Here is an 18795-nt window from a genome sequence, read left to right as displayed (position 1 = left end):
TTTTAAACATGATGAGTGAGAGAGAGATGGAGAGAGATCTACTTAAAACATGACGAGTGAGAGAGAGATGCAGAGAGATCTACTTAAAACATGATGAGTGAGAGAGATGCAAAGAGATCTACTTAAAACATGATGAGTGAGAGAGAGATGGAGAGAGATCTACTTAAAACATGACGAGTGAGAGAGAAATGCAGAGAGATCTACTTAAAACATGACGAGTGAGAGAGAGATGGAGAGAGATCTACTTAAAACATGACGAGTGAGAGAGATGCAGAGAGATCTACTTAAAACATGACGAGTGAGAGAGAAGCAGAGAGATCTACTTAAAACATGACGAGTGAGAGAGAAGCAGAGAGATCTACTTAAAACATGACAAGTGAGAGAGAGATGGAGAGAGATCTACTTAAAACAGGAAGAGTGAGAGAGAGATGGAGAGAGATCTACTTAAAACATGACGAGTGAGAGAGAAATGCAGAGAGATCTACTTAAAACATGACGAGTGAGAGAGAGATGCAGAGAGATCTACTTAAAACAGGAAGAGTGAGAGAGAGATGGAGAGAGATCTACTTAAAACATGACGAGTGAGAGAGATGCAGAGAGATCTACTTAAAACATGACGAGTGAGAGAGAGATGCAGAGAGATCTACTTAAAACAGGAAGAGTGAGAGAGAGATGGAGAGAGATCTACTTAAAACATGAGGAGTGAGAGAGATGGAGAGAGATCTACTTAAAACATGACGAGTGAGAGAGATGCAGAGAGATCTACTTAAAACATGACGAGTGAGAGAGAAGCAGAGAGATCTACTTAAAACATGACGAGTGAGAGAGAAGCAGAGAGATCTACTTAAAACATGACAAGTGAGAGAGAGATGGAGAGAGATCTACTTAAAACATGATGAGAGAGAGATGCAGAGAGATCTACTTAAAACATGATGAGTGAGAGAGAGATGCAAAGAGATCTACTTAAAACATGATGAGTGAGAGAGATGCAGAGAGATCTACTTAAAACAGGAAGAATGATGGAGAGATGGAGAGAGATCTACTTAAAACATGACATGTGAGAGAGAGATGGAGAGAGATCTACTTAAAACATGACGAGTGAGAGAGATGCAGAGAGATCTACTTAAAACATGACGAGTGAGAGAGAAGCAGAGAGATCTACTTAAAACATGACGAGTGAGAGAGAAGCAGAGAGATCTACTTAAAACATGACAAGTGAGAGAGAGATGGAGAGAGATCTACTTAAAACATGATGAGAGAGAGATGCAGAGAGATCTACTTAAAACATGATGAGTGAGAGAGAGATGCAAAGAGATCTACTTAAAACATGATGAGTGAGAGAGATGCAGAGAGATCTACTTAAAACAGGAAGAATGATGGAGAGATGGAGAGAGATCTACTTAAAACATGACAAGTGAGAGAGAGATGCAGAGAGATCTACTTAAAACATGATGAGTGAGGGAGAGATGCAGAGAGATCTACTTAAAACAGGAAGAGTGAGAGAGATGGAGAGAGATCTACTTAAAACATGATGAGTGAGGGAGAGATGCAGAGAGATCTACTTAAAACAGGAAGAGTGAGAGAGAGATGGAGAGAGATCTATTTTAAACATGACGAGTGAGAGAGAGATGCAGAGAGATCTACTTAAAACATGACCAGTGAGAGAGAGATGGAGAGAGATCTACTTAAAACATGACGAGTGAGAGAGAGATGCAGAGAGATCTACTTAAAACAGGAAGAGTGAGAGAGAGATGGAGAGATCTATTTTAAACATGATGAGTGAGAGAGAGATGGAGAGAGATCTACTTAAAACATGACGAGTGAGAGAGAGATGCAGAGAGATCTACTTAAAACATGATGAGTGAGAGAGATGCAAAGAGATCTACTTAAAACATGATGAGTGAGAGAGAGATGGAGAGAGATCTACTTAAAACATGACGAGTGAGAGAGAAATGCAGAGAGATCTACTTAAAACATGACGAGTGAGAGAGAGATGCAGAGAGATCTACTTAAAACAGGAAGAGTGAGCGAGAGATGGAGAGAGATCTACTTAAAACATGACGAGTGAGAGAGATGCAGAGAGATCTACTTAAAACATGACGAGTGAGAGAGAGATGCAGAGAGATCTACTTAAAACAGGAAGAGTGAGAGAGAGATGGAGAGAGATCTACTTAAAACATGAGGAGTGAGAGAGAGATGGAGAGAGATCTACTTAAAACATGACGAGTGAGAGAGATGCAGAGAGATCTACTTAAAACATGACGAGTGAGAGAGAAGCAGAGATCTACTTAAAACATGACGAGTGAGAGAGAAGCAGAGAGATCTACTTAAAACAGGAAGAGTGAGAGAGAGATGGAGAGATCTATTTTAAACATGATGAGTGAGAGAGAGATGGAGAGAGATCTACTTAAAACATGACGAGTGAGAGAGAGATGCAGAGAGATCTACTTAAAACATGATGAGTGAGAGAGATGCAAAGAGATCTACTTAAAACATGATGAGTGAGAGAGAGATGGAGAGAGATCTACTTAAAACATGACGAGTGAGAGAGAAATGCAGAGAGATCTACTTAAAACATGATGAGTGAGAGAGAGATGGAGAGAGATCTACTTAAAACATGACGAGTGAGAGAGAAATGCAGAGAGATCTACTTAAAACATGACGAGTGAGAGAGAGATGCAGAGAGATCTACTTAAAACAGGAAGAGTGAGCGAGAGATGGAGAGATCTACTTAAAACATGACGAGTGAGAGAGATGCAGAGAGATCTACTTAAAACATGACGAGTGAGAGAGAGATGCAGAGAGATCTACTTAAAACAGGAAGAGTGAGAGAGAGATGGAGAGAGATCTACTTAAAACATGAGGAGTGAGAGAGAGATGGAGAGAGATCTACTTAAAACATGACGAGTGAGAGAGATGCAGAGAGATCTACTTAAAACATGACGAGTGAGAGAGAAGCAGAGAGATCTACTTAAAACATGACGAGTGAGAGAGAAGCAGAGAGATCTACTTAAAACATGACAAGTGAGAGAGAGATGGAGAGAGATCTACTTAAAACATGACGAGAGAGAGAGATGCAGAGAGATCTACTTAAAACATGATGAGTGAGAGAGAGATGCAAAGAGATCTACTTAAAACATGATGAGTGAGAGAGATGCAGAGAGGTCTACTTAAAACAGGAAGAGTGATGGAGAGATGGAGAGAGATCTACTTAAAACATGACAAGTGAGAGAGAGATGCAGAGAGATCTACTTAAAACATGATGAGTGAGGGAGAGATGCAGAGAGATCTACTTAAAACAGGAAGAGTGAGAGAGAGATGGAGAGAGATCTATTTTAAACATGACGAGTGAGAGAGAGATGCAGAGAGATCTACGTAAAACATGACGAGTGAGAGAGAGATGGAGAGAGATCTACTTAAAACATGACGAGTGAGAGAGAGATGCAGAGAGATCTACTTAAAACAGGAAGAGTGAGAGAGAGATGGAGAGATCTATTTTAAACATGAGTGAGAGAGAGATGGAGAGAGATCTACTTAAAATATGACGAGTGAGAGAGAGATGCAGAGAGATCTACTTAAAACATGATGAGTGAGAGAGATGCAAAGAGATCTACTTAAAACATGATGAGTGAGAGAGATGCAAAGAGATCTACTTAAAACATGTTGAGTGAGAGAGAGATGGAGAGAGATCTACTTAAAACATGACGAGTGAGAGAGAAATGCAGAGAGATCTACTTAAAACATGACGAGTGAGAGAGAGATGCAGAGAGATCTACTTAAAACAGGAAGAGTGAGAGAGAGATGGAGAGAGATCTACTTAAAACATGACGAGTGAGAGAGATGCAGAGAGATCTACTTAAAACATGACGAGTGAGAGAGAGATGCAGAGAGATCTACTTAAAACAGGAAGAGTGAGAGAGAGATGGAGAGAGATCTACTTAAAACATGAGGAGTGAGAGAGAGATGGAGAGAGATCTACTTAAAACATGACGAGTGAGAGAGATGCAGAGAGATCTACTTAAAACATGACGAGTGAGAGAGAAGCAGAGAGATCTACTTAAAACATGACGAGTGAGAGAGAAGCAGAGAGATCTACTTAAAACATGATGAGTGAGAGAGAGATGGAGAGAGATCTACTTAAAACATGACGAGAGAGAGAGATGCAGAGAGATCTACTTAAAACATGATGAGTGAGAGAAAGATGCAAAGAGATCTACTTAAAACATGATGAGTGAGAGAGATGCAGAGAGGTCTACTTAAAACAGGAAGAGTGATGGAGAGATGGAGAGAGATCTACTTAAAACATGACAAGTGAGAGAGAGATGCAGAGAGATCTACTTAAAACATGATGAGTGAGGGAGAGATGCAGAGAGATCTACTTAAAACAGGAAGAGTGAGAGAGATGGAGAGAGATCTACTTAAAACATGATGAGTGAGGGAGAGATGCAGAGAGATCTACTTAAAACAGGAAGAGTGAGAGAGATGGAGAGAGATCTACTTAAAACATGATGAGTGAGGGAGAGATGCAGAGAGATCTACTTAAAACAGGAAGAGTCAGAGAGAGATGGAGAGAGATCTATTTTAAACATGACGAGTGAGAGAGAGATGCAGAGAGATCTACTTAATTGGCATTTCAGGTCTGTACAGCTTGACTTAACAAGCCTGTTACACTCATGCAATGAGAGCTAATTAGCCTTAGTGCCAAGAAGCATGAAAAGAAAAGAAAAGAAAAGAAAAGAAAAGAAAAGAAAAGAAAAGAAAAGAAAAGAAAAGAAAAGAAAAGAAAAGAAAAATGAATTTCTGGATTTGGACATACCAATTTCACACATGCACACACAATGATACCCATACACACAAATAGATTTGCAGAATATATGCTTGATTTTACAACCTACATTATACAAATTATGAGGAACATGGAGGGAGTAAGTGTTTCATATCTATTTATGAAATTCAGGTTTTTCAAAATCTTTAAAAAAATGATACCATGGCTGAGAGGCATAATGTCATGACATTAAACAGATAGAATTTGACATGAAAATGGCAGATAAGTGGTGAAGGAGAAACACACAGTCTCTACTTTCCCACAGTGTCCTCGGCTGTAGCAGGGTGGAGCAGGTTGCCTGCTGATGCAGTGGCGCTGGGAGCCAGGAGCCCGTGAGCCTCAGGGCTGGGAACGTCAGCGCTATGTCCAGGTCTGCACCTGCAAGAGCACTTTCCCTTACCTCCTGCTGGCTCACAGCCAAACCCAATTATCCAGGTTTAACACCAATGAACATTTGGTCTGAAAGTCTGTGACATGCACAACATCGCTGAGGACTTTGCAGCCTTGAAGATCAAGGGTGTGCATGAGTGTATATGTGTGTTTATGTGTGTGTGTGTGTGTGTAGATGGAAGAAATCCAGTGCCATACCAGCCACACCTCTCTTTGTCAACAGCAGATGAAAGGGGCGAGTGTGTTACAATCGAGCCACTGACAGCAGACCGTAGGTCTGAGAGCCCTGTTTACTCCACAGACACTTCTAATAAGGAAGAAGAATCATGGCGTTGAGGGGGGGGAGGCAGGAGGCCCGCCTCATCTGCATGCAGCGTAAGACAGGTAGTTCAATTACCTTGGTTTTGGGGAGATTTTTTTTTGCTGCATAAGAGTATTTTCAAAAACAGGGCCATTTCTGACAACTACAGAGGTTTGCCATGGAGCAGCAGTACACCACAGCTGCGCAAGGAGCAGGCAAGCCTGCATGGAGCATCATTAAAGAGACGCGCCAGATCAGACAGCACAGAGACTGAGCAGGCATGGCACACGTCCAATCAGCTCCGGCAGTGTCGGCCCCTCTGTTCACATCCTTTGTTTTGGTTAGATTATGGGTTCAGCTAAGGACTCCGTCGCCCAGTACAATGGAGAAACAGAGGGAGGGAGAGTGAGAGATAAAGAGAAGGAAGGTGAGAGAGAGAGAGAGAGAGAGAGAGAGAGAGCGAGAGCGTGTGAAGGATAGCGAATGAAAACGACAAGAGAGGAAGAAAGTGAGGAAACCTACCCCAGGCAGAGTCTTCTGTTCATGAAGAGCGCTCTGAGCCTTCAGTGCAGACTCCCTGGCACAGTAAGTTAGAAAGGCACATCCTGCAGACACACACACACACACACACACACACACACACACAGAAACAAACAACCAAGCAGCAAGTCAATGGTGGATGCAGTGGTTAAAGCATTCTAAAAGGCTTCATCTCCAAAGGAGAAAAAAGAAAGATGCTCCAGCCCATGCTTTTTTTGATCTCTCGCACTGTTTCTTTCTTTGTCTTAATCAAATTGCCAGTGCTGAAAGGGAAAAATCAAATACCAAGTTTATTTAATTTAAGTTAATTTACAAATCTGCAGCCACACTGAGTAAGTGTAAAGCTATCTGCATAAGCATAATGGTCTCATATCTCCAGCATCTCCGTCTAACATGGGCCTCTACTCTCCCCAAAGACCAAGTGAGCTGGCAGTGGGTGACCCCTTTAGGAGAGTTTTGCTTTTGCAGTGGCCAGCATCATTTCAAGTTTGCCACTATGCTTTCCCGGGGGACAGCAGGCATCAGCAGCACCCGATAGTCCTGAAAGAGAAGCCCAAACTGCAGGCATGTAGCCAGGGAAGCTCCCTTGCACCACCACCTCCAGCCATCTCCGCAAGCATGTTGACATGCAAGGGGAAAACCACCTTATCCATCGTCCACTGTAGCCTGCAGTTTAGCTACTGCTCCTTTCTGTAGCTTCACACAGGACTCACAACGAATCTAAGGCCACAAATCCACAAACTGTCCAGTACCACAAAAGTAGTTTCATAAAACAAACAAAAACACTTGCAATAAAAAAGTACACTCCTAATCTCCAACACATTGCTCCTGCTACAGATGAGGACTGGTCTTTCAGTGCTGTGATCACTGGGTAAACTAGCCTTTAGAGACATGTCTAATACATGTGAGCAGCAGCTAAGTAAACATAATTAAATATTTAAAAGAGGGAAAAATTAATTGGGACTCTTTTTCATCCTCAAACTATATCAACATGCCTGTATGAAACTTGAAATGTTAAATAAATTTAAATAGTGAGACGAAACATTAAAAGAAAACCTTCAAGACATTTTAAATTCAAATCTGGTTTAAATGCATCTTAATTTGCATTAGGCGAAACTCTAATTGTTGCAATACAATAAACAGGTTCTGAACAGAACTGACTTAATTTACATTCAAATGATGCATAATTGGAAATGTAAATTTTATCAAGATAAAAAATGTTTCTCAGACAGATGTAATTGTGTTAATCATCACGATAATACCTCCTTACTACAGAAACCTAGATAACCTTGATAAAAGACAAAAAAATAGACTTAGATGTATTAAAAAACAAAGACCTGAACTCATACACCACCACCAAAAACAACAAGCTTGAGGCAAAGGAGATGTTTTATAAAGAATGCTTGTTCACTACTTCATTCCAGTTAATATTGCCACTTATGGCCAACAGTGAGCACAAAAACATTACTAAGAGGTATACTCATACAGTGACTATGGCTTTCAGAACACAGCTGAGGGGGTAGAAGTTCAAACCCAGTCTGACCCAGACAAATCACCCTCCCCATCCCCTAGGATTAACAACATACAAAACTAAAAGTCGGTGGAAGATGACTGCTTACATACAGAAGAATTAAATTATCTTCTGAATGGTCTCTTCCAAATTTTTCATGGTATAAATATAGTACCATCACTCTGGTATCATGCTGATGCTCCTGTTGGCCCAAACCAATCAAGTTCCCGGCTGCAATACTGGTGAAGCCTTATTTACATAAGCCCAGTGGAATTCATGAATGCTGTAGGAGATGCTATTCTACAATATCAAAAATAGAACTCAGTAAATAACTACACCCAAACAGCCATAAATGTCTCCAATTGCAAAATACCATCAGAACATATGTATAACTACATTTCAAATTTGCCTGCAAGATCCAATCCTCTATAAATATTGGCAAAATACTACATCTGGCACTGAACCTTTGTTATTTTGCAGTGATCAGATCAGCCTGTCATGCACATGTTCACTCAAACAAATAATCAGAGAAAGGTCATCTAAATCCAACCTTACATCTCTTCAGATGAACCTGAATTTACCTTCTGGTCTTTCTGATCTGTTAATTTTCTTACATATTACTTTGTCTTGCCTGTAATTTCATACTCCACAGAAAATGCATTAACAAATTAATATCTCAAAGATCACATGGTCAATACAAATGCAGGTGGACTTTGCTATGCTGATTATACTGTTCACAGATGTGACACAAATAACTGTAAATGTTCATAAAGTGTTGTAATACACAGGAAATCACCCACATTACACAGATTGCCACAGATTCATTTGGCATTCAAATAAGTTCAACCACATTATGCAGCCGCCGTGACTGTGCCAAGAACTGTCATTCTTCTTCAGGAGGATGACAGGAGTGAGGGAGGGAAAGGCAGTAAGAGACAAACATAAGTAATGTTCTGGAAGAAATAACAATTCACAGAGTTTCCCCTTTATTCAGCATGCTGTCTAACCAGGCTCATTAAAGCAGCCGAAACATCAGTCCAGAGTTACGGCCTTTCCTCCGACATTTTAGTACTTTTGTGTGTGATCGAGTCAATTTATGCGGCTATTTAAAGCCAATTACATCATTTACATGGGGCTACCGGGGCACAGATAATGAATGATAAGATGAAACCCGGCATGGCCTGGCCTGACACCCACGATGGCGGGTCTGGGTCTGGGAAGTGGCCGCTAAAATCTGATAGTTGAGAGAGTCCAGGAGCAGTAGGCAGAATGACACTCACACATGCTGACCAGAGGAGGGGGAGAGCAGGGGCCTGGCTCCTGGAATGGGTTATGGCAGACCAAGCCAGCCATGCATTTCCTAGCTAAAATGACCACAGCTCGGGGCAGTGGGCCTATTCATAGAGTTGGAAGTACTACAAGTAATTTCAAATTATACTTCATGTAAGACATGTGGGTTTTTGAACAAATTGTTTGAGGGCCGCTTTGGAGCCATGTTAAATGACATGCTGTCTTCATGAAGTGCATGTGACAGGGGAGTCCTTACTGCATTGTAGTGCATACTGCATGAAGTGGTTTATACAACAACTGGCTGAGACCTAAGTGTTAGCTGAAGTCAATAAGCTTCCATAAAACACACTGCAATAACCATAGCATTCTAAGAGCACCAATAAAGTCATTTAAGATACCATCTATAGTGTAATTTACAACCAGCACAAATAAACTCAGTTACCAAATAAAGTCAAAATGAAACGTTTTGTCGGGATGTTTATTATACCTTCATATGGTGATACATTTGCATTTCGAAGTACAGAGAATCTTAAAACATTTTGTGTCTTTCAATGAACAAGACCAGTAAACCTAGTACTGTGTTTTATAGCATACATTGTGACCAAGGTTGAATGGTATTAAAAAGTGAGCAGTGTGTCTATTAACAACTATCTTAGATTAAATACACATTTGAAAGAGCAAACTGTGCATTGAACTTGTACAGAATGCAGTACAAACACCTATTCTGACAAAAAATGTCAATACATGGTTCTTTGCCACAGACCTTTTATTGAGATAAGCAGCATCATTATTACTTGCCTACAGCGCAGCGTGTTTGAGTTGCACATTTGCAGTCGGGTAGGTTACTTAGAGAAATATTACCGCAAGACTTTTCAACTCATCCGACAGACTCCAGGTCTACATGTATAGGCCTAAAGTTGTCAGCTTTTTTCTTCCACGGTGCATAGTGACTGTAAAAGATTAACTGTTTTGCTTTGGCAATATCACTCTCCTTGAAACAAACGATGCCTGCGCGTTGACATTCACAGACGATCGAGGGCAGGCCCAAACAAACTCGGCGTATTATTTTAATCGATCACTGTTGCGCGCCGGAGCGAATCGCGGAGAAGCTATGGATTAAGTCGGCTGCTGCTGCGTGACTGACGGTTGGCTTCGCGACAAGTGTTGTGCAGAGAGAAACTTTAGACCCCATGGAGGGGAAGTTAGAAAGCTGCTCTTCTCTCAGTCATATCTGTGTCACGATTCCCACCATGTCTCTTGACACCCCCACGACTACTCGGCAGTAGGCCTATTAATGTAAACTAACCGTCTTATTGCAATGCTGTATCCGCACTTTAACTGGTAGCCATTCCTGTGGGGCCAGTTCCTTAGGAGTGATTAGTAAAAGAGAGGTTTAGAGTGACAGAGAATAAGTAATGAAGTCTTGTTTAAGTCCTTCAAAAATTCAAACGAACGTATCAAAAATACAGATATTCTTATAGTCCAATCGAGGTTTAAAATCCAGATTAACATCATGTATTTCACTGCCTGCAAATTAAGATCTGGTTCAATACTGTAACGCAGCTGTATTGTGCCGGAGCTCGTTTGCGCGCAGAACAATAACACTGTGTGTCAACCCACAATGAAGCGAAATTGTCTGAAGTCGTAATTTGTAGGCCTACAGCACTGCGAATACAGAAGTGATTTGCTGATGGGCCTAATTAGTGATTTTATTTAAAAGCCCTTCATTATTCATTATCATTGTCAATGCGTCAATTAAAACTCCTATTTGTTACATTTGTTACTAACATTCACTACAGATTGCTTCGCTTGTGTTTTGGACTGTAGAAAAAATGTGGATTTTTCTTTCTTTCATTCTTTCTATTAGAAATAATTCTAATACCCTTTTTTCAAAATTAAATTTGATAATTGAAATATACATATGAGCGGCTCTGAGTAAATCCGAGCTCACATCTTTTGGGCGATTATTTTTGTGCCTGCTGTCAAAGATAAGAGTAATGAAACGTTTAAACAACGTAGGCTGAAATAATGTTACAAATCACGTCATTGGAAATGCAGGGTGTCGATTTTTTTCAATTATTTTAATTACAAAGTTTGAGTCTGAGATTTGATTGGGTGGCATTACTTGCCAACATGTCGGTATATCACCTCGTCCCAAATGTTAGTGTGGCTTATAGCGTATTTCCCGCTAACTAAGCTCTCTGCACACGCTTGTCAACGTAAATACGGAGCCTTTCGGGTAGTAGTAGCTATTCACGTGGATGTGGGAAGGAGGGCAGACTGTGAGCAAGCATGGACACATGTACTTAAATATACGCGCGCGCGCGCGCGCACACACACACACACACACACACACACACACACACACACACACACACACACAGACACAGAGAGAGAGAGAGAGAGAGAGAGAGAGAGACCAATAGACCAGGTCGATATATGCCGGACTGGACTTAGGCTCTAACCATTGTGTAATATAAAACAAACCAATATGTGATTTTTGAGAAGTAAACATGTAACCGACCTTTATGCATTCCTGTGAATCTGTCTTTCAGCACGGTGAGTTCGTATATCTTCCCAAATTCCTCAAAGAGCGGTTTTAGGTCTTTTTCTTCCAGATTCCGTGGTATTTGTCCGATGAAGAGCTTGATGGCGTCGTGGTCCTTCATGGGAATAGTGTTCTGCCCGATCGTGAGTCCGTTCATTCTGCCGGAGCTGTTCGTAGTGCTGAAGCCATTCTCTTGCTGCACTCCGTTCGCCGTTACTGTAGCCATCTTTCTTCAATGGGCCAGCGGTTCTCTCTCTCTCTCTCTCTCTCTCTCTCTCTCTCTCTCTCTCTCTCTCTCTCTCTCTCTCTCTCTCTCTCTCTCCCTCCCTCTCACAGTGTCCCCCCCTCTCTCGCATACACACAAGCTCTCTTTTTCCCTCGCTCTCACTCTCTTCCCTTCCTCTCTGTATCGTAAGCCAACTGCACACTCCTCTCTTTATTTCGTGCTCTGCCGTTTCTCCCTTTCTCTCCACTTAGTCTCCCGGCCCTTCTCGCTCTCTTCACCCTACGCGGTTGTCTAGGTTTCTGTGATTGTTTTTTTTTTAATATATATATATATTTTCATTCTGCGTGCCGTTTTCAATCTGTTTCTTTCTCCGTGTGTCAGTTGCCACTCTGCCATGTGACGTCAGTTCATAGGCTCTTGACTAGACCCCCGTCCAATTTGCATAATAAGCTCAGCCTAGCCAATCACAGGGCAGGATGACCGTAGGCCCGTGGGGTGGAGTAAAAATCCAAACATTTGTGTAAAGGGAGCTTGGGACATTGGAGGAATAGGCAGGATACACGATTCGCAGAGAGTATTCAACACTGTACCCCACCCAACCTCCCACCTTTTAAAAAAAAAATGTATCTTATTTCATTCGTTTATTTATATATTCACAGTATTAATAAGTGTAACCTATTTTATGTTGGATTCTAGCTTTAACAAAAAAATTAAATTAGCAATATAGTAACAATTATACATTAGAATTACAATAAAACCTTATTATTATTACTATTGATTCATTTTGCCTTCAGTGTGCATGTTGTCACATTACTACACTTGGAAAAAAAGATTCTCTTTGCTAGAGCGTTAACAACAGCACGGTCTACTTGTTGCTGGCCATGGTGCTGAAATTCCACACTCTTACTTTCCCTCGCGTTTGCGTTAGCAATATTGACTGCAATTATTTTCTGTTGTTAATGTTTTAAAGCAATCTCATTTAAAGGGAACATTTTTAGAAATTACAAAAGATATGTCTTATTTATTAATATAGACATTTTTGTTAGAATGCCCAGACGTTCGGTAGGCCTATTATTTGGCAAGTTTATGTCTAATGCACCCCGCGCGTGAATCAAGCGCGTTATATTCATTTATTATAATGAGGAGAGCTTTTAAAGCATTCCCGCAGTTAAGCAGAGATTTTGTCACTTTCTGACAGTTCTGTTTTGTATGCGCTGTCTTTGTACAGGAACAATCGTAATAGCTCTTTTGGGTACTGTAGTACTTTCTAGTATATAAACCAAAACATTTAAAAAATACATTTAAAGAGATCATGTTGCGTTTATCACATACATTCATTTCTATAAAGGCATCGCTAATTTCGACTTCGTAACGCCTGTGACTTTTTCTTTCCTTCGCTTTGTCATTTCTCGGCAGGGAAGCTGTGCCTGCACAGCTGTGAAGATTTCCAAAACGTCTGGTGAGGGGATATGCAGGTACCGCACGCTGTTCGGTCTTATGACGTTTCAAGCTCGCCTTTGTGTCAGAGAGGGTGAGAGAGAGGCGGACTTTGAGTGGAGCTGACGTGGTTTGCAGGCAGGCTTGGTGTAAAGCAAAGCACATGTATAGCTGGGGAGCCGGGGAGTGAGACTCCTCGCAGAAAACGCTGGCAGCTGGAGTCAGACCCTACCGAGAGAAAAGCAAGACTCCAAAAACACAGTCAGAATTCACTGCTGCTAAAAAGGGAAATAAAGGGAAATATGCAATATGAAATGAAAGCCAATGAAATCTGAAATTAACTTTGATGTGTCAAAGCTTCCACTTTATTCAGAGGGCTTGATGTGACTACACACAACAACCTATTTCAGAAATGATTAGCACAGATGAGCATTGTCTGTCTTTATATCCGAAGAACAAACCTTTTTCCCCCCCAAGTGTCACTAATTTATGTTTATGATAAACGGAAGAGGGTTTAACCTTCTCGAGCATCTGTCACTGAGTGAGGATAGGTACAGAGAGAGAGGCACTGCCAGAAGCAGATGCCATTGATATTCATGAAACTACCTCAAAGAGGACTGACAGTACTCTGGCTTATTTAAGAGTGAATAGTGAGCCAACCCCCCCCCCCCCCCCCCCCCCCCACACACACACACACACACAAACACACACACACACAAACATTGTCTATGAAACAAGGTCACTGTTGACCTTCTCCCCTACATGAATGACAAAGTCTTTCTAAATTCATCATTTTCTTTCACAGTACGACTTCTGCAACACTTCCACAAGAGAAGATGTATAAGGGAGGATTCCCCCTCGGGAGCTAGATATTTGGGTTCAAACATTCTGAAAAGCTACATCTTATTGACATTATGGTTTTATCGGTTTATAGACGATTTCAGCACTGCCCGCTCCGCCAAATGACACCATGGCCTTTCTCCAAAGCGTAGCTCATAAAAACCATTCATCCGGCAAAAGCGAGTGGAATGAATAAATGAAAGACAAATGAACAAGAGGTCCCAGGGACTACCATGAGTCATCCGGTATCTGGCAACTAATGACTCCTAGAATCCACGCCGACTGCCAAAGCCTCGGTCTCCTGGAGCAAGCTAGCATTTCTCTCTGTGTTCGTTTCTTATAGTGGCGTCGCAGTATAAACGTGCACCCCCACAGAGAAAGGGCAGAGTCATGTTGAAGCTGTTAATTATTTCTCAGTTTCGACGCACTGGGCAGAAAACAGCTCACGCAGCTTGATGTTGAGTGTCTCTCACAGTAACGAGTTACAGTAAGCATACCTTCTGTGAAGCATTGTTGTGTTGTGACATTGTGCTGTCATAGCACATGGTCTATTAACCAACTATTTAATTGCATTTGTGGGAAGTGGCAACAACAATGCAATCATTTGTCTGAACACTGTGGTTACCCTGACAAATGCCGTTGTGCACGTGCACAAAAGTGATGTCAACGACTAAAACTGACCTGACGAAAACAAATGGTTTTACTCTGCTGTTTTTTCACTAAGAGCAGAACATAACAATCAGTCTATAATGTTACAGAAGAGATTTTGTTGGTGCTGGTAACAGCACCTTGTGCGAGCCAAATAATTAAAGAATAATTATCCAAATGAAATGACAGGTAAACTAGGGAATTAACGAGGGCCAGATCTCAGAGTCATTAGTCAGTGAAATGTGAAATGAAAGCGCTAAGTCAGATGCTAATTAATGTTGTGTTGGGAGAGTGCAGGCCAGGCATGCATATGAACGATGAGCTGCTCCTCCGGCGTCACAATGACATCGGTGCTGCTGTGCGTATACAGACAAATAATGATCCAGGAGAAACGGTGCAGCTGTTGAGCCTACACGGCACTCTACTGTGCCCGCTTGCAGATACACTTCTGCTGATGATGCCTGAGGACGTGGATTGACGTTAGTGTCAACCCACGTGCTCAGACATCTGAAATAAAAAAGTGAAAGGAAGACGTGTGCATGCACACACACACACACACACACACACACACACACACACACACACATACACACACACAAAACATTACCGTACTGTTGCCACTTAATCCCAACTGGTAGTCTATGTGTTGGTTCTACAGTGTCAGCACAAACATGCCAATCACTGTGGGATTTAATCATGTTTACAGGTGAGAGGAGCCATTAAGGTTTCATGGGTGATGAAGGAGCAATGGGTGAAGTGTGATTTTTTTGTTTTTGTTTTCACTTTTATTGTCAGAAAACGTTAATGGTGTTGGTTATGGTGGGCTCCGCCTGGCAACATGGTCTGTGTTTAACATTTCTGCTTTTGGCCGTGCAGCGTGAAAGCAGCATGCCGTTTGAAGATGATGACAGTGACTCACAAATACGCTCCCTTTCCAGAGAGCCCACACAGCTCACACACAGACAGACAAACATACAGATATAGACACACACATGCATGCACGCGCACACGCACACACACACACACACACACACACACACACACATTCTTTGCTCCATTGCACACACCAACTCACATAACGTGGCGAGGAAAAAGCGCAGGCGTCCTCATTTTCTGTGGAATTCTACTTTGTATTCACCACATTGTGCAAAATCATTTGATTTACTCTAAAGTCTTTCCAGCCTTAGTGTGCAATCAAGCTTTGAAGCAGAACACATTTGAAGTAGCCTGTGGTTTTGAAATCTTTACACTAGGCCCTACTCTGAACAGCTAAACAACAGCTCTGAATCCAGGGTCGGCAGCATACGTAGAACATATGCACACACCGTAGGAGTGACTAAGGGCTATATGCTCCCCACATCTAACGATTTGCCATCACTTTGAGCCCTATTTATTTCTTAAAGATCACAGAGTCTGAACGCTCAACCTTACCGCGGCAGGAGTAATGATGGGCTCAGCAGCTCATCTAAGGCTCTCCTGGAAGTTACTGTAATAGATTCAAAGCCATTTGCGACTATATCATTTCTTTAGAATACTCCCAACCCACCCCCTTCACCCACTGCCTCTCTGATCCTTCAATTAATTAACTCTCTTTCTCTCTGTCTTTTCTCAATTAGGGAAAAGAAAGAGAGAAACAATGAGCAAAAGACAGAGAGAGACAAAGTGCGTATGAGCAGCAGTACAAAGGGATGCTATGGGAGAAGGGATGAATATCTGACCAAGGAGGAGATCAGTAGAAGTGAAGGGCTTCGGGAGAGAGTTGTTTAGGGGCTGACAGATCTCCTGACACTTTATTGATAGGCATTTTATTGCTGGGAGATAACATTATTAATTAGTACATGAGTACGAAGGGTACTTAACACTCGGATATAAAGATGTTGAATCATTCCAATGTAACGGCCACTGCTCGCACTCCAAGAGGAATAGTAGGCAGTCTAAATTAATCAAACTGTGGAACAGCTGAACCTCCAGCCTGATGAACGAATAAAAGGGAAAGACAAAGTGAAATTAATGTAGATTTTCATGCATTTGTTCAGCGGGAGGTGTATTTAGGCCAGCATTAAACAAGCTTAGTGATAATGACTAATCATCAATTTGTGCGTATTACCCTGCTTGCTTGCCCATTTGTCTGCATCTTTTTTCTTTTCTTTTTTGTAGATTTTTACACAAGAGACATGAGAGGTGATATAATAAGTTATATGCAATAAATAATATATGATCACCCTGCTCTTTATTAGATGTTTTAAACATCTTGTAGGTACATTTAGAGTACTTTGTTTGGTTTCCTTATTCCATTGAGTCCCCATGTTTTGTAGCTCACCTGTGTCTATAAAACCTCCTAGTGATAATCCCCATAATTGTTCCTGAGTGGTCCTTGTTCATCCTTGCCTTCCCCTGTGTATATACTTCTTGTCTTGTTTTGGAGAACATTGTATCTTCAGTTTCCTGTTGTGTTTGCTCTGTGGCTCCCTGGGTTGTTTTTGTGATTCCTCTCTATGTGCAGAATGAACAGCAATAAAGACAACTCGCACCTGTACGCTGTTTCCACACCTCACTCAACCATGTTACAGAATACGCAGCCAACCAAGGATACAAAAAGTTAGATCCTATCTCAGGAGGAGGGGATGAGATACCTGACAGTTTGACTTCCTTCCATGCAGGTGAGACTTTTACCTTGCCCTCTCTGTTAGACACTGTGAGTGGACCAGGGAAGGGTTGTGCAAAAGTTTTCTTTTGCAAGGTAGGCTCTACTTCTGATATTTAACCTGTCCTACTTCTCCTGATGTCATGAAAGTTTGGTTTTGAGGTCTTTGTCAGGGGCAAGGCTCTGCACTGGGCAGACACAATCCTGGAGCAAAGGGCAAAGAAGCAAGAACTCTAGTGGGGGATTTCAGGCTAATGCAGGCTAGGTTTTCTAGTTCACTTACTTTTTCTGTTGTTTCATGCAAAGCTCCTGCTCTGTCTGTTGCTTTGCTCAAGTCCTGGGTTGCCTCCCTCACTTTCCACTTCCATGGTCCCGGCCACCTCTGCCCTGATGTCCGAAGTCCCCACAGCTCTATTCCCATTACCACCCAATGTCCTGGTTGCTATGGACTCCTTCTATTCTGTAAGGGAGAGCTTCGATGGCTTTTATGGGGGGGTGGGAGTTACTGTGCACCCCCAGGTCTGGCTCCCCTGTGGCCAAGGAGTTCTGTCATGGGTAGAGTTTACCTAGGAGGGTGTCCAGGGTCTCTTTTCCTGTGTGTGTGTCTGTGCCCCTAAGCCTGTCTCTAGTTTCAGCATTGAAGAAGCCACTCTTTCTCCAATCCCTGGCTAAGAGGGGGCCTTCTCTGTGGCCTGCCTCCTAGAGGGAGCCATTGCCACTCCCTTCTTCCTTGAGGATGCCGTCACCATGCCCTGCATCGATAGAGAGCATCTCTATCCCCTGCTCCCAAGAAGGCCATGCCTCTGGACCTGCCAGACCTGCTGTACACCTCATCACCTGGCTGACATGCCACCTTATATCCCATTCAGTCTACTCCACAGTCTTCTGCACATTCTGCTCTCTGACCCTCTCTCTGATCTGTTCCCCAGTTTACTGCCCAGCTGCCCATTCCATCTCCTGCCTGGCTGCCCAACTTGTAACCCTGCCAGGCCATCTCCGTATGGTCTTGAGCTCTGCCTCATGTCCAGCCCTGCATCCAGTCCCCATCCAGCTCTTTGTCCAAGTTCAAGTTCAAGTTCAAAGAGGTTTTATTGTCATTTCAGCTATATACAAGTACACAACAAAAACGAGACAATGTTCCTCCAGGATCATGGTGCAACACAAAAACAACAGTGCAATATGCTACGCAAGTGCAAACAGTCCACTTACCTTTGTCCAGCTTTTGGCCTTGTTTTTGCTCTGGGTCCCTCCTCCTACCCAGCATCTGTAGTGGTTGTAGATGACGTTTGAGTTTCATGCCTCAGTTGCTGTGCATTAGAGGTTGTTTGTCATTGTTTTTCTGTGTCTATTTGGTTTCTTGTGTTTCTTCTGCCATGTGTTTTTGTTTTGTTTGGTTTCCATGCTCCTCCCTGTGCTTACCCTGTTGTCATGTACCTCACCTGTGTCTTGCCTATAGAACCTCCAGGTAATAATCCCCATAACTCTGTTTCTTGTTCATCTTCATCTTCCCTTGTATATATACCCCTGGTGTTGGTCTTGCTGTTTGGTGAGCATTGGATCTTTAGCTTCCGGTTCTGTTTGCTTTCCAGTTCCCTT

At 42.1% G+C, this 18795-nt stretch overlaps 1 protein-coding gene across 4 annotated transcripts in view; it reads right to left on the bottom strand.

The window, feature by feature from the left end:
- si:dkey-205h23.2 (CUGBP Elav-like family member 4) overlaps window positions 1-11650 on the bottom strand; it is a 106335-nt gene extending 94685 nt beyond the window's left edge. For all 4 annotated transcript variants that reach the window (XM_027008795.2, XM_027008798.2, XM_027008799.2 and 1 more), the window contains exons 1-2: window positions 11381-11650; window positions 6039-6121 (exon numbers count right to left, since the gene is read on the bottom strand). In XM_027008795.2, coding sequence (XP_026864596.2) covers window positions 6039-6121; window positions 11381-11630 — 333 coding nt within the window. In that variant the 5' untranslated portion in view covers window positions 11631-11650. The remainder of the gene's footprint in view (window positions 1-6038; window positions 6122-11380) is intronic.
- Window positions 11651-18795: the final 7145 nt, after the last annotated feature.

The sequence above is a fragment of the Electrophorus electricus genome, chromosome 4, assembly GCF_013358815.1.
Source record: "Electrophorus electricus isolate fEleEle1 chromosome 4, fEleEle1.pri, whole genome shotgun sequence".
Classification (NCBI taxonomy): Eukaryota; Metazoa; Chordata; class Actinopteri; order Gymnotiformes; family Gymnotidae; genus Electrophorus; species Electrophorus electricus.
This window is presented reverse-complemented; position numbering and strand designations above follow the sequence as displayed.